The following is a 12,929-nucleotide window of genomic DNA, read 5'->3' as shown; positions in this document are numbered from 1 at the left end:
GTTTCGGGTGACCCATTAGATAAGAGTTATGTAAAGCAATCTTTTTCTATTTTACTTCAAGAATATAATTCTTTCTGTATTTTGGATGGAGCGTTAAAATACCTGTCTGTGCGAAGCGTTTAACATAGATTAAAGCTGAACCCGGATATGATTATTACTTCTTTATAGTTCTAATCAATTATGGGTTCATACTTTAATACATACATACATACATATATACATGCATACATAAATACATACATATATACATAAATACATAAATACATACATACATACACACATACATGGCTCTTATTATAAACGCTAGTCTTAATGACTCCATAAAGACTGGCGTTTATTATAAGAGCCATTTATGATCAGCTACCATCAGGAAAAAAATCTTGCTAGATGGAAGGTAGCAGGAGAAGCTAAGTTTAGTATATGTGGAGAAATGGAAACGATGACCCACGTAATGACTTCTTGCAAGTACGCACTCAGTCATGGAAGTTAAACGTGGAGGCACAACAAAGTATTGAAAGTACTAGTGAAACTCATTTCCAATGTTTGTGACAAGGCAAATTCAAGGCCACCGTGTAAACTAAGAAAAATCCATTTCCTAAAAAAGGTGAATTGGATCCAACCACAAGAAATAAAGTTAGTAACCGAAGAAGCATTTTTGATAACGGCAGGGATTGAAAGGTCATAGCAGATTTGGAGGGCTACCCATCGTTCATAAAGGAAACAGGAGCGAGACCCGACGTGGTATTAAAGTCGGTATCAGCAGACACTGTTATTTTAGTCGAGGCTGTATGAGGCTAATATGGCAGCAAGTCACGCTATAAAAACAGCCAAGTATAGAGAGCTCATTAGTGAGATAAAAACAACGTGGGTTAAGGTGTTTGTTGTACGTAGTTGAGGTTGGTGCAAGAGATGTTGTTTGTTGTTCAGTGTACAGCTTTCTGAAGGATTTGTGTTCTACAGGTAAAAGACGATCGAGTAGTATGAAGAAAATATGACAGACAGCCGAACAAACATACTGGATATGGTTGTGTAGGAAGAAAAAGGAATGCGAGTTTCAATAGTTAACAGACGAGCTTGTGAGCACACAAGGCTTTCGATTACTCAACACTGCCAGAGATTCGGCTTAGCATGTTCCTTGGCTCGTCGATATAACTCACATCGTGATATGTTTTTTTTGTTTTTGGAAACCGAAGCTGTCCGCCGTATAGTTTAATTTTGAGGCTATTTTTTTTTGTTTTCTATTAAATGTTGTACGATGATATTGCTTACATCATTATAGATTTCTTTTTTCAGGTTATCAAAGTTGTTTGATTTGTGGAAATTTACTTCATATAATGGGCCGCCATAATCTAATATTGATCTTACTGTTGCTCGGTAGATTATTATCAAGTGTTTTTGGTGTGCACCTCATGTGTAGATGTGTAGTGAGACAAAACTTTAATAAAATTCAGAGCCTTTAGACATTTTTTTTGTTTGCTGTATATGAGGTATAAAATTTAGTTTTGCATCAAATATTATTCTTATATATTTATACTGGGGAGTGAACTCTATAAGACCTTCATTATGTGGAAACATGTCGGCTCAAAGCTGACATGTTTCCAAGAAACGTTTGAAACATCAGTTGTTTTGACACTCTCGAGTGAAGCTAGCGCTTCGGAAGATTTTCAATAGGGGCGCTCCACAAATCCTTAATATATATATCATATACATATACATATATTATATATACATATACATTATATTCACATACGTTAGATAACGCAATAAATATACGGATGTGTCTAATTGTGTGTGAGCCAGTCGTAAGCAGGTGTGTCCAGAATCACTTTTAAATTCTAATAATCCTAATTTATATAAGAAATAATTTTTTGGGATAAATTCTGAAATTAAACAAATTTTATATTAGATCATTTTTTGTTAAATGGTTATTAATTTGTAAAAAATAATTTCATTTCAGCCATATCAAAAAGCAGTTTGTTCATCTTTCGTAACATACTGGCATCTATGAGAAAGGGCTATTAGACACGATTCAACATTGTCATCATAAGTAAATGATCAAATAAGAAAACAAACCTCTTCTCTAACAATCTCTTCTACTAGATGCATATACACGTACAATTGTACGTTTATATGCGAGGGAAACCACAAAAAAATTCATATTATGCTGTACCATGTTAATGGTATTGTTTGTAGACAGTGGGTATGATCACATATGAGTTTTATAAATCTTAATTAAAAGAATCAACTAAAATCACATTCAACAACCAACAAACTAACAATTCAAATAAGTATTTCAAAAATGTAATATTCAATCAGTCTGCTAATCTACCATCCAAACAACCAATCAACAATAGAAACCAACAATTAATCAACCAATTTCCCATACATTCAACCAATCAACTAACCAACCAGTAAACCAAACGACAACAATCAAGCATCTAATCATAATCAACAATCCAAGCAGCAGTCAGTAACCTCAGCGCGGGAACATCATGCAAAACACACACGTCTGCTTCTTATTTTCTGCATTAATCAAGTCCGCAAAATTTGTCCAACTAATGCAAGAAGACGATTTTACAAATTGAAAAATTTCTTGTTATTAATCAAACAGATTTTTCCCAGTTGTTTGTATTTTTCAATATGATTTATTTGTTAATACATCTCTCATATATAATATATACATAGTATATATTTGCAGTAATTTATATATATATATATATATATATATATATATATGCAGTAATTTACATATATATGTTAGCAGCAATTTATGAAATCTACCGAATTTTTAACGTTGAATAGTTTTTTATTACCTTTCTCAATATTTCTAACCAAATTCTTTTTGTCATTATTTATTATATTAATGTTAGAATAATATACAGTTTTCCAATGCATTCTCGAGTGTATAGGACCTATTTCGATTTTTCAATCATCTTCAGCACTTGTTGCAGTTTATATAGGAAAATTGTATAACCCAGTACTTGTTGCTGTTTGTATGGAGAATTTGTATAACCAGGCCTTTGTTCCTGAGATTTGCATTTATTGCTATAAGAGACTTGGTTAACTTTACTGTCTTTTCTACTAATTGAGTGGTATGGTTTCTTTGTTCGGACTAATTACTTCGGTGTTGTTTCATTGCTTCGGTGTTATGTTTTATTGTTCTAATTTTATCAGTATCATTCACTTGCTCTCTGTTAGCGCTTTGGTCGACGTTACTTTTCTTAGTGTCTTTATAGCACTTTGGTTAGAATTAATTAAAAATGTAATAAAAAATTATCTAATGCTAGAAATTTAAGCTGTAATTTTATAAATTACAGCTTAAATATTATTTTAACAATATTTTATAAATTATGGTCTATTACCAACATTTACTCGAGGTTCTGCGACCAACCGACGTAATCTAACAATCGAACATGATCGCGAGTAGCGACTGCTCCATCTCTCTCGAGAATTAGAAGTTAAAAGGAAGGTAGTTCTAGACTTGTCCAATCAACTAACTGAATTGTTGAATCAATGGAATCACTGTGATGCTGATTGCAGTGTCAAGAATGAACTAAACTTCTGCCGGAAAGAATTTATAAATTCATATTTGCAGCATGAATTCGGAAAATAAGTTTATTTTGAATTTTTATAAACTAAACGTTCACCAAAAAACTTTAGTGAGAAAAATGGAAAAAACGAACTGCAAACATGTTAACGCCAAACGTTCGGTAGAATTTATAGAATATTGTAAAAATTATGGTCTATTACCAGCATATATATATATATATATATATATATATATATATATATATATATATATATATATATATATATTAGGGATGCCCCGAGGTTCGGCTCCGGCCAAAATCCGGCTTTTTTTTTAAATCCGGTCGAATCCGGCCGGATTTAGTGGCCGGATTTAGGGCCAGATTTAAGCGTCTATCAACTTTTAAAAATGTTATAAATAGAAAAAAAAAATTTATTGAATTCAATTAATTTTATGTCAATAAGTTAAAGGCTAAGGCTAAGCTAAAGGCATACATGACACATAATAACAACATCACTAATTGTGAGGTGATCTGGACAATTTTCTTTATGCTATAACATGGGTTATGCATAAATTATAAGCTGATCTTTATGTAAAAGAACTTGTGCACGTGTATATACTATATATTGATAACTGCACATGACGAATCATATAGCTACATAATATATATATATATATATATATATATATATATATATATATATATATATATATATATAGAGAGAGAGAGAGAGAGAGAGAGAGAGAGAGATACATAAGCTAATAATTTAAGATCATGGTATGTTAAAGGTTAGGCTAGGTATACATGACACATAATTACAACATCACTAATTGTGCGGTGAGCTGGACAATTTTCTTTGTGCTTTTCTATGCAAATATGCATAAATTATAAGCTGATCTTTGTGTACAGAATTTGGCGTATCACACAACTTATTCATTTATTTGAATTAAATAACTATTTGCTTGGTGTTATTTTTTAATGTTCAACATGTAGATAACCGTAAATGTGAGTATTTTTTCTAACGTATGTAAAATGGTAACTAAAATCCGGCTCCGGCCCCGGCCGGTTTTTGAATTTTAAATCCGGCCAAGTCCGGTCCAAGGCCGGATTTGAAAAACCTGAGTCCGGTGCATCTCTAATATATATATATATATATATATATATATATATATATATATATATATAAAATATCTTTATATATATATAATATATATATATATAATAAAATATATATATATATAATAAAATAATAATAATATAATGATAATAACAAAATCATATAAACAATATAATAATAATAAAATCATATAAATAATATAATGTTATCAATCAACCAATCCAATTTATTATTATATAGTTCTAATCTGAAATTTCAAATATCCTATGTGGTCTTGTAGATATTGTGGCATCAGAAACGCTAATTTTATGCTACGAATTATCAGTGAACGAGTGATTGAAATGAAGAAAGACTTGTTTTTAGGTTTTGTCGATTAATTATGAAAATTAGTTGGACCCCTCATACTTCGAATGAGAATGTATTAAAACAGCCCGGTTATAAAAAGAGGAAATTACTACAGATAATCCGACGGAGGCAGTTAAAGATTTTGGTCACATCATGCGGATGGTAAGAATGGAAAATCTAACAACTACTGGAAAGATTGCAGGGAAAAGAGATCGCAGTCAAAAACGAATAACATTCGTGAAGTCCTTGTGTCACTTGTTGAATATCACCACATTTCAACTACTATAAAGTGTTAAAGATCGAGTTTTGTGGAGGTCGATGGTCGCCAATGTCCTGAAGAGATAAGGCACGAGAAAGAAGAAGAATAGTTCTATAATTCTATTATGTGATATAATAATATAATTCTATTATGTGAATAGAATTATGTGAATTTAATCCATTAAACACCAAAATTCATTACAACAAATTATAACACATATAAGCACAATATGAATTTTCTCTTAATCAAAATAAATGTTTCTATTTTTTTTTTAATTTTTTGTTTTTACAGGCTGTTATAATTTTGCTTGACTATGCTAGCGATAATGCGGTGTAGATAACGTTTTGTAATGCCGAATGTCTGTATGTATAAAGATATTAATTGAGTTAATATCTCAAATTTCAACAGACGAAATTAAAACAATATTAAATAACAATTATTTATTTGAAATATGGCGAACACTAAAAGAGTTGTCTACGTTGGTATGTGAAAAAATAACTATTTTCATTTTTATTATTAAATTATAATATTTTTTATTATTAGTAGTATTTATTAATAAAATATTAATAATTAATAAATTGAAAAATTCAAATATTCTTGGTCCACGTATTAGATTTACATTTGAGGCTTTTAAAATTTAATCTTCTATAAAATTTTCATATCTTCAATTTCTTTCTAAAAACTACAAACTACATGATGAATGATGTGTCTTTCTTTTCTTAGTGTCATCTGTATGTCAGTCTCTCAATATATCTTGCCTGACTTCCATGTAACCATCTTTTTTCTTCAAAATGTTCTAAACCTGTTTTACATTCTTTTTTTACAAAATTTCATGAAAATTCACACATAACTTAATATACAATGTATATTATATTATTATGTATATTATACATGGAATCTCTTGAAATAAAAATCTTGAATAAGGATTTTCTTTATTGATAATTATAGGTTTATAATAATGGCATAAAATCTAGTTTTAAATTTATTCATAAACAATAAACATCACTTTGTGGAATAATGAAATAATGTTTATTAATTATCAATTTAACAATTTATAAGTTATTATAAAATATAAAGCCATTGAAGTTTAATTAATTTGACTTAATTAAATTGAATTAATGGTTAATTTAATTTTTTCAGGTGGGCTATCAGAAGAAGTTGATGAAAAAGTTCTGCACGCCGCCATGATCCCATTTGGTGACATCATCGATGTCCAGATACCACTGGACTATGAAACTGGTCAGTAATGAGAATGATGATGATGGTAGTTGTAATGGTGATGAGGATGTGAAGATTGTGTTGTTATAATGGTGATAATGATGTGATGATTGTGTTGTTGTAATGTTGATGGTGATGTGATGATGGTGATAATGATAAACAGTGATGATGAAAGATATGATGGTGATGACAGTGAAAAGAATGATAATATTGATCGGTAGTAGTGATGATAAAAAAATTATTTTTATAATAAGTTATTTTATTATTTCATGCTCTAAAGGTCAATTAAACTAGTAATCATGATAGTAAAGTTGGTTATATTGCAATAATAATGGTATTTGATAATTCCATTGGGTAATGATGAAAACTGCCACAATTTTTAAGATGTTCTAGCAGGCAGAATGCTTATTTATCTAGAATTTATTTAGCTCCATCTGGAAAGTCTCAAAGTAGGCCAATCTGATGAATATTGAATATTTTTTCCACATTACTTTTCTAAATTCTTACTAGTGTGCCATCTTGTCATCTTTGTGAGCTTGTTTAAATCTACATGTTCTGGTGTTTTAATCTTTTCAAATTCTCTTTACTCTAACCTAAATAAAAAAAAAACACAATTGAGTTAGGGAATGTTCTAGATTTCACAAAACAAAAATAGTTATATTAATAATTTAAGTAGAAATGAACTGCCATGGTGCTATACATTTAGATACATTTTAGATACATTTTTTAAAGATTATTTTATGTAGGTGTATAATTGTATATGTAAAAATGTTTTGAATTGGCTATCAGTTTGTTCTTAGTTTTAAGTGCATATCATGGACATGTATTCATTGATGGATATAGATATATATGCACATAACTTAACTTTTCTGACAAAATTGTAATTGTGATGGGGCACGATTACAACATTTTCTTTATTTTGTTTCATTTCTTTTAAATACTGTCACAGACGATAATCTGTTTTTGGAATGCTTTTAATTTTTGTTTGTGCTTTTTATTATTGGTTTTTTTTTGTTGAAAAACATGTAGATCTGTAACATGTAAATCACTGGTTGGCTACTAAGTCATTTCATTTACTTTTTTCTAGTCAAATTTTGCTTGATTTGAAATTTTGAAAACTCTCAAGTAAATAAGTTGAATTCATCTTGTTAACTGATTAACGAAGGCAAGCACAGGGGTTTTGCATTTGTTGAGTTTGAACTGCCCGAAGATGCTGCTGCTGCAATCGACAACCTGGTTCAGTATCATTATTATTGTTTTTATTATTGTTGTTATTATTATTTTTATTGTTGTTGTTGTTGTCATTCTTTTTAGTTATTGTTATTATTTTTTTTTTTTTGGTATTGCTACATTGATATTATTTTATTATTATTGTTATTTTACAATGTTGTGGCATATCTTTTTTTCTTAATTTTTTTCAAACAACTATTCCATGTTTGTATTTTATTTTGCCAGTACTTATCATTGAGAATGTATTTTTTAGAAAGTGGTTGCCAAGTAAATGTTAAACTCTTCGGTGATGCCGATAGGTGATCAGAGAAGAAGTTTTCCAATTTTCCATGTTTCCGTTATTTTTTCTTGACACAGAGCAAATGTTGGTTTAAGAAAATAGTTATCAAATGTTTTCTTTATCGAAGGTTTAGTTAGTAATTCCACTTTTTTCCCATCATGTCAAGCCTGACAACCTCCGGTCGTAAATGTTCTTAAAAGTTCTGAATCAAATCCAGCAAATTTAACTCGTCATCAATGGCAGTATCATTTGAAATTTTAATGCATGGAACTTTCTCATCATTATCCAAATCTTCGTTATTATGTTTGTCATTGTCACCAGTCTCACAGCCAGATCAATACCTTCTTCATCAACGTTGCAACATTTAGAACTTTTTATCGCTACATGCATAATTTTTGCGATTTTAGCATTAGCTAAGAGGCAACGTTTTTTGTTTTGACGAAATGATCATTCTAATTCTACTCTGATCTGGTCATCTTTTATTTCTGTGTTTAATTTGAAAACATCTTCATTACATTGACTTAACAACACATTTAGACAAAAATAATAAAGCTATATATAGGAGCGGTAAAAATTATATACTTTCTATGACTACAAACATTAAAAAAATAATTATTGATTAATAATACTAACTAATAAATAATTAGTTTTATATTTACAAAAAGTTAATTTTAATCGCAAACCTAGAATGATTCAGAACTTTATGGCAAAACTTTGAGGGTTAACATTGCCAAGCCTATGAAGCTCAAAGAAGGATCTGCCAGGGCTGGTAGGCATAATATTTTTTTTTTGTTCATTTGTTTTATTTGTTTGTTTGATCGTTTGTTTGTTTGTTTGTTTGTTTGTTTGTTTGTTTGTTCAATTTTTAGTTTGATAGAATTTGTTCTGTGACAAATTATAAAAATTCTCCATAATATACTTTTTCATTAACATTTGCTAATTCATCTATTCATACGTTCTTTAGGAAATAGTTTAGATTTTATGTTTTCGAAAAATTGAAATACAAAATAAAAATTTTTAAATATATATTAAAACAGAATTTTAGTAAATGGTCGCCAAATAAATGATATAGTTCGCATGATCTTGAGCATATTATCATTATCACATTATCATCACATCATCGTCTTATCATCATTACATCATCATCACATCATCGTCATCAACATCACATCACACACCTACGTTTCTCAGTGTGGACTGACGATCAGTGGCTGAGAGAGCATTCTGGAAAAGCGAAGAAAAATGATGGTGATGATGACAATGATGATGTCGGTGGTGCCGATGATGATGATCATAATAAAGAAGGCGGTGGTGGTGATAATGTTAGTGTTGTACCTGGTAATAATTATGTAAATATGGTAGTGATGATGATTGAATAGTGACAAACAACTCACAATAATAAGACTACTATATAGCACACGTCAATAATGTATGTGTATAAATGTGTGTGTTTGTGTGCGTGTGTGTGTGATTATGCGTATGTAAAAAAATTCCAGAACGCCAAAAATTCAACCTCAACCGACTGCACCACGCCCACAACTACCACAACGACCACCACAAGTGCCAAAAAATCTGTGGCTAATCCACAAGTTTATATGGATGTCAAAATCGGTTAGCAGCTGCATGATTCTGTTATGTCTGGTTGGTGGTGTTGAATGGCTGATTGGCTTAGTGGCTGACTAACTGACCGACTGGTTGAACAACTGACTGACTGGCTGACCAACTGACAGACTGGCTGACCAACTGACAGACTGGCTGACCAACTGACTGACTGGCTGACCAACTGACTGATTGGCTAAGTGGCCGACTAACTGAATGGCTGAGTAGCTGGCTGACTGACTGAATCACCGACTGACCGAGCGATGGACTCAAAGATTGAATATCTGAATACTTAATTGGTGGAGTTTGTGTTGATTGATTAAGTTGATTACCAGGCAACAAGAATGCAGGTCGCATTGTCATAGTTCTACGTTCAGATGTTGTTCCGAAAACCGCCGGTAGGTTGCTGATGGTGGTGATGGTAGTTAATGATAATGATGATGACGATGATGTTGATGATAACGATGATGAGGACTGCAACGATGACGACGATGGTGATGGTGGTAAAGATGGTGATGGTTAAGGACGTCGCTGATTACATTAATAGTTAAGATGACGTTTATAATGGGGTACAGTGATGGCCGAGTTGTTTGAAACAAGGTTGATGACCTTAATAGCCTTAATGACCTTATAATAATAATAATAATAATTAAAATAGTGATGATAATGACGTTAATAATGAAAGTGCGGTGATGTCGATGATGATTGTTTCCTATCAGAAAATTTCCGATGTTTGTGCACCCACGAAAGGGGGTATGGTTTCAAGGGGTCATCATTTCATAGGGTCATCCCACAATTTGTACGTTTGTCTGTCTGTTTGTATGTTTCCTTGTGTGTTTGCTTGCGTGCCTGTTTGTATGTTTGCTATTTCTATCTGTTTGTTTTTTGTATGTTGTTTGTGTATTTTTGTTTGTTTTCACTATATTCTTTATTTTTCTTTCTATTTTTCATTGTTTTTCTCTATTTCATTTTTCTACTCTCTCTCTCTCTCTCTCTCTCTCTCTCTCTCTCTCTCTCTCTCTCTCTCTCTCTCTACTATCTCTTTCTATCTCTCGCATTCTCTCAGTCTTACCTTCTATATTTAATGCTGGATGTCAAACCTAATAACTAATTCTGGTGTTGTTTTTGAAATAATAATACTTATAATAATAGTAATAATTATAATTATTATTATAATAAATTATGATAAATTATGATAATGTTATTATGAGGAAGATGTGTCAGGGAGGTGACATGACGAACAACGACGGAACTGGTGGCAAGTCCATATATGGTCGCAAGTTTGAAGATGAGAATTTCACCCTGAAACACATGGGATTCGGTAGGCTGTTTTTGTTCGTTTGTTTGTCTCTGCCTGTTTGTCTGGCTGTCTGTCCGTTTGTTTGTCTATCTGTCAGTCTTTGTCTGTTTGTCTGCCCTTGTTTTTATTTGTCTCTCTGCCTGTCTTTTACACTTTTGTGTCTGTCAATCACAATCATTCTAACTAAAATTTCTTTGCTCAATTTTTCATTTTTTTCATTCACACGGCAAACAAATTAATTATTTATTCATTCTATATATCTGTTAAATCCATCACTTATCTATAACCTCTTCATTCATTCATTCATTCATTCATTCATTCATTCATTCATTCATTCATTCATTCATTCAATCATCCATCCATTTTATCATTCATCCAATCATTCATCCATCTATCATTCCAACAATAGGTACATTATCAATGGCAAACAGCGGTCCCAATACGAACGGATCTCAATTCTTCATATGCACTGAGAAGACTGATTGGTTGGTTGTGGTGGTGGTGATGATGATGAAGATGATGACGATGATAATGTTGGTGGTGTTGGTGATGATGATGAAGAAGATGTTGATGATGATGACGAAGATGTTGATGATGATGACGATGAGGAGAATGATAATGGTGATGGTGATGTTTTTCTACGGAAAACTTTCAAAACTCTGTTCTAATTGGATTCATCTTTTAGGTCGTATTTCTTTGTTGTATTTTTTTTATTCATTCATTTTTTTACTCATTTCATCTTCTTATTTAACGTTTATTTATTTTTCAATTTATACCCAAAATAATTCTTTTTTTGTTTGCTCAATTCGTTCATTCTCCACTCCTTCCATCTGATAAACTCTGTTCATTCGTTTGTCTGATCAGTCTTACATTCGGCAATTTCGCCATTCATTTTTTAATTCATTTATTTATTTATTATCCATTTATTCACGAATCTTATTTAATCTATTCGTTATATAATTCATTCATTCATTCATTCATTCATTCATTCATTCATTCTTTCGTTCATTTGTTTAGGTTGGATGGCAAGCACGTTGTGTTTGGAAAAGTCATAGCAGGACAGGATGTAGTACGGAAGATGGAGGTGTGTACGTGTGCTCTTGTTTGTTTGTGTCTGTTTATCAGTATGTATGTATGTGTGTGTGTGTGTGTTTACGCGTGTGTGTGGTATTTGTGTAAGTGTGTGTTTGTGTCTCTATATTTATATATGTGTGTGTGTGTGTGTGTATGTTTGTGTTTCTATATTTATGTATACTTGTTTGCGTGTGTGTAAATCTGTGTGTTTATATGTTTGTATATGTTGCCGTATGTTTGTGTATGTCCGTGAGAGTATGTATGCTTCTTAATGTGTACACATTGTATGTGTGTACGTGTGCAAGCATGTATGTGTTGTCTGTTCTAGAGGTTGAGATCGTCCGGTTCGTTACTGAGTTGATTTCAAATGTTTTTAATCTGGAATAAGTGTTTGTTTATTTTTTGTATGTTGGAAGGTCCTTTGCTTTACTCTTTATAATAATAATAATAATAATAATAGTAATAATAATAATAATAAGTTTTCTTATTAATAATTATTAATAATTATTAACATAGGCGTGTGGCAGTGCTTCTGGGAAGACCAAGGAGAAGATTGTCATATCAGACTGTGGAGAGTTCATATGATGATGAGGAGGATGATGGGATGATTACGATGATGATGGTGGGATGATGGTGAGGATGATCTGATGATTATGATGATGATGGTGGGATGATGATGAGGATGATCTGTTGATTATGATGATGATGGTGGGATGATGATGAGGATGATCTGTTGATTATGATGATGATGGTGGGATGATGATGAGGATGATCTGATGATTATGATGATGATGGTGGGATGATGGTGAGGATGATGGGATGATTATGATGATGATTGTGGTGGGATGATTATGATGATGATGGTGGTGGGATGATGATGAGGATGGTGTGATGATTATGATGATGATGGTGGGATGATGATGAGGATGATGGGATGATTATGATGGTGGGATGATGTTGAGGATGATGGGATGATA

The 12,929-nt window shown here is 31.5% G+C and overlaps 1 protein-coding gene across 1 annotated transcript; it reads left to right on the top strand.

Annotated features, from left to right (window-relative positions):
• Positions 1–5,586: 5,586 nt before the first annotated feature.
• On the top strand, positions 5,587–12,537 carry HELRODRAFT_107863 (hypothetical protein; the record flags this gene model as incomplete). Its single annotated transcript, XM_009029417.1, has 12 exons — positions 5,587–5,733; positions 6,392–6,490; positions 7,635–7,705; positions 8,667–8,745; positions 9,168–9,301; positions 9,476–9,590; positions 9,914–9,976; positions 10,298–10,377; positions 10,794–10,899; positions 11,288–11,363; positions 11,896–11,962; positions 12,469–12,537. Exons 1-12 carry the CDS (start codon positions 5,703–5,705, stop codon positions 12,535–12,537), a joined length of 990 nt encoding a protein of 329 aa, XP_009027665.1. The 5' UTR covers positions 5,587–5,702.
• Between the last annotated feature and the right edge of the window lie 392 nt (positions 12,538–12,929).

Source organism: Helobdella robusta (genome assembly GCF_000326865.2).
Source record: "Helobdella robusta unplaced genomic scaffold HELROscaffold_6, whole genome shotgun sequence".
Taxonomy (NCBI): domain Eukaryota; kingdom Metazoa; phylum Annelida; class Clitellata; order Rhynchobdellida; family Glossiphoniidae; genus Helobdella; species Helobdella robusta.
This window is presented reverse-complemented; position numbering and strand designations above follow the sequence as displayed.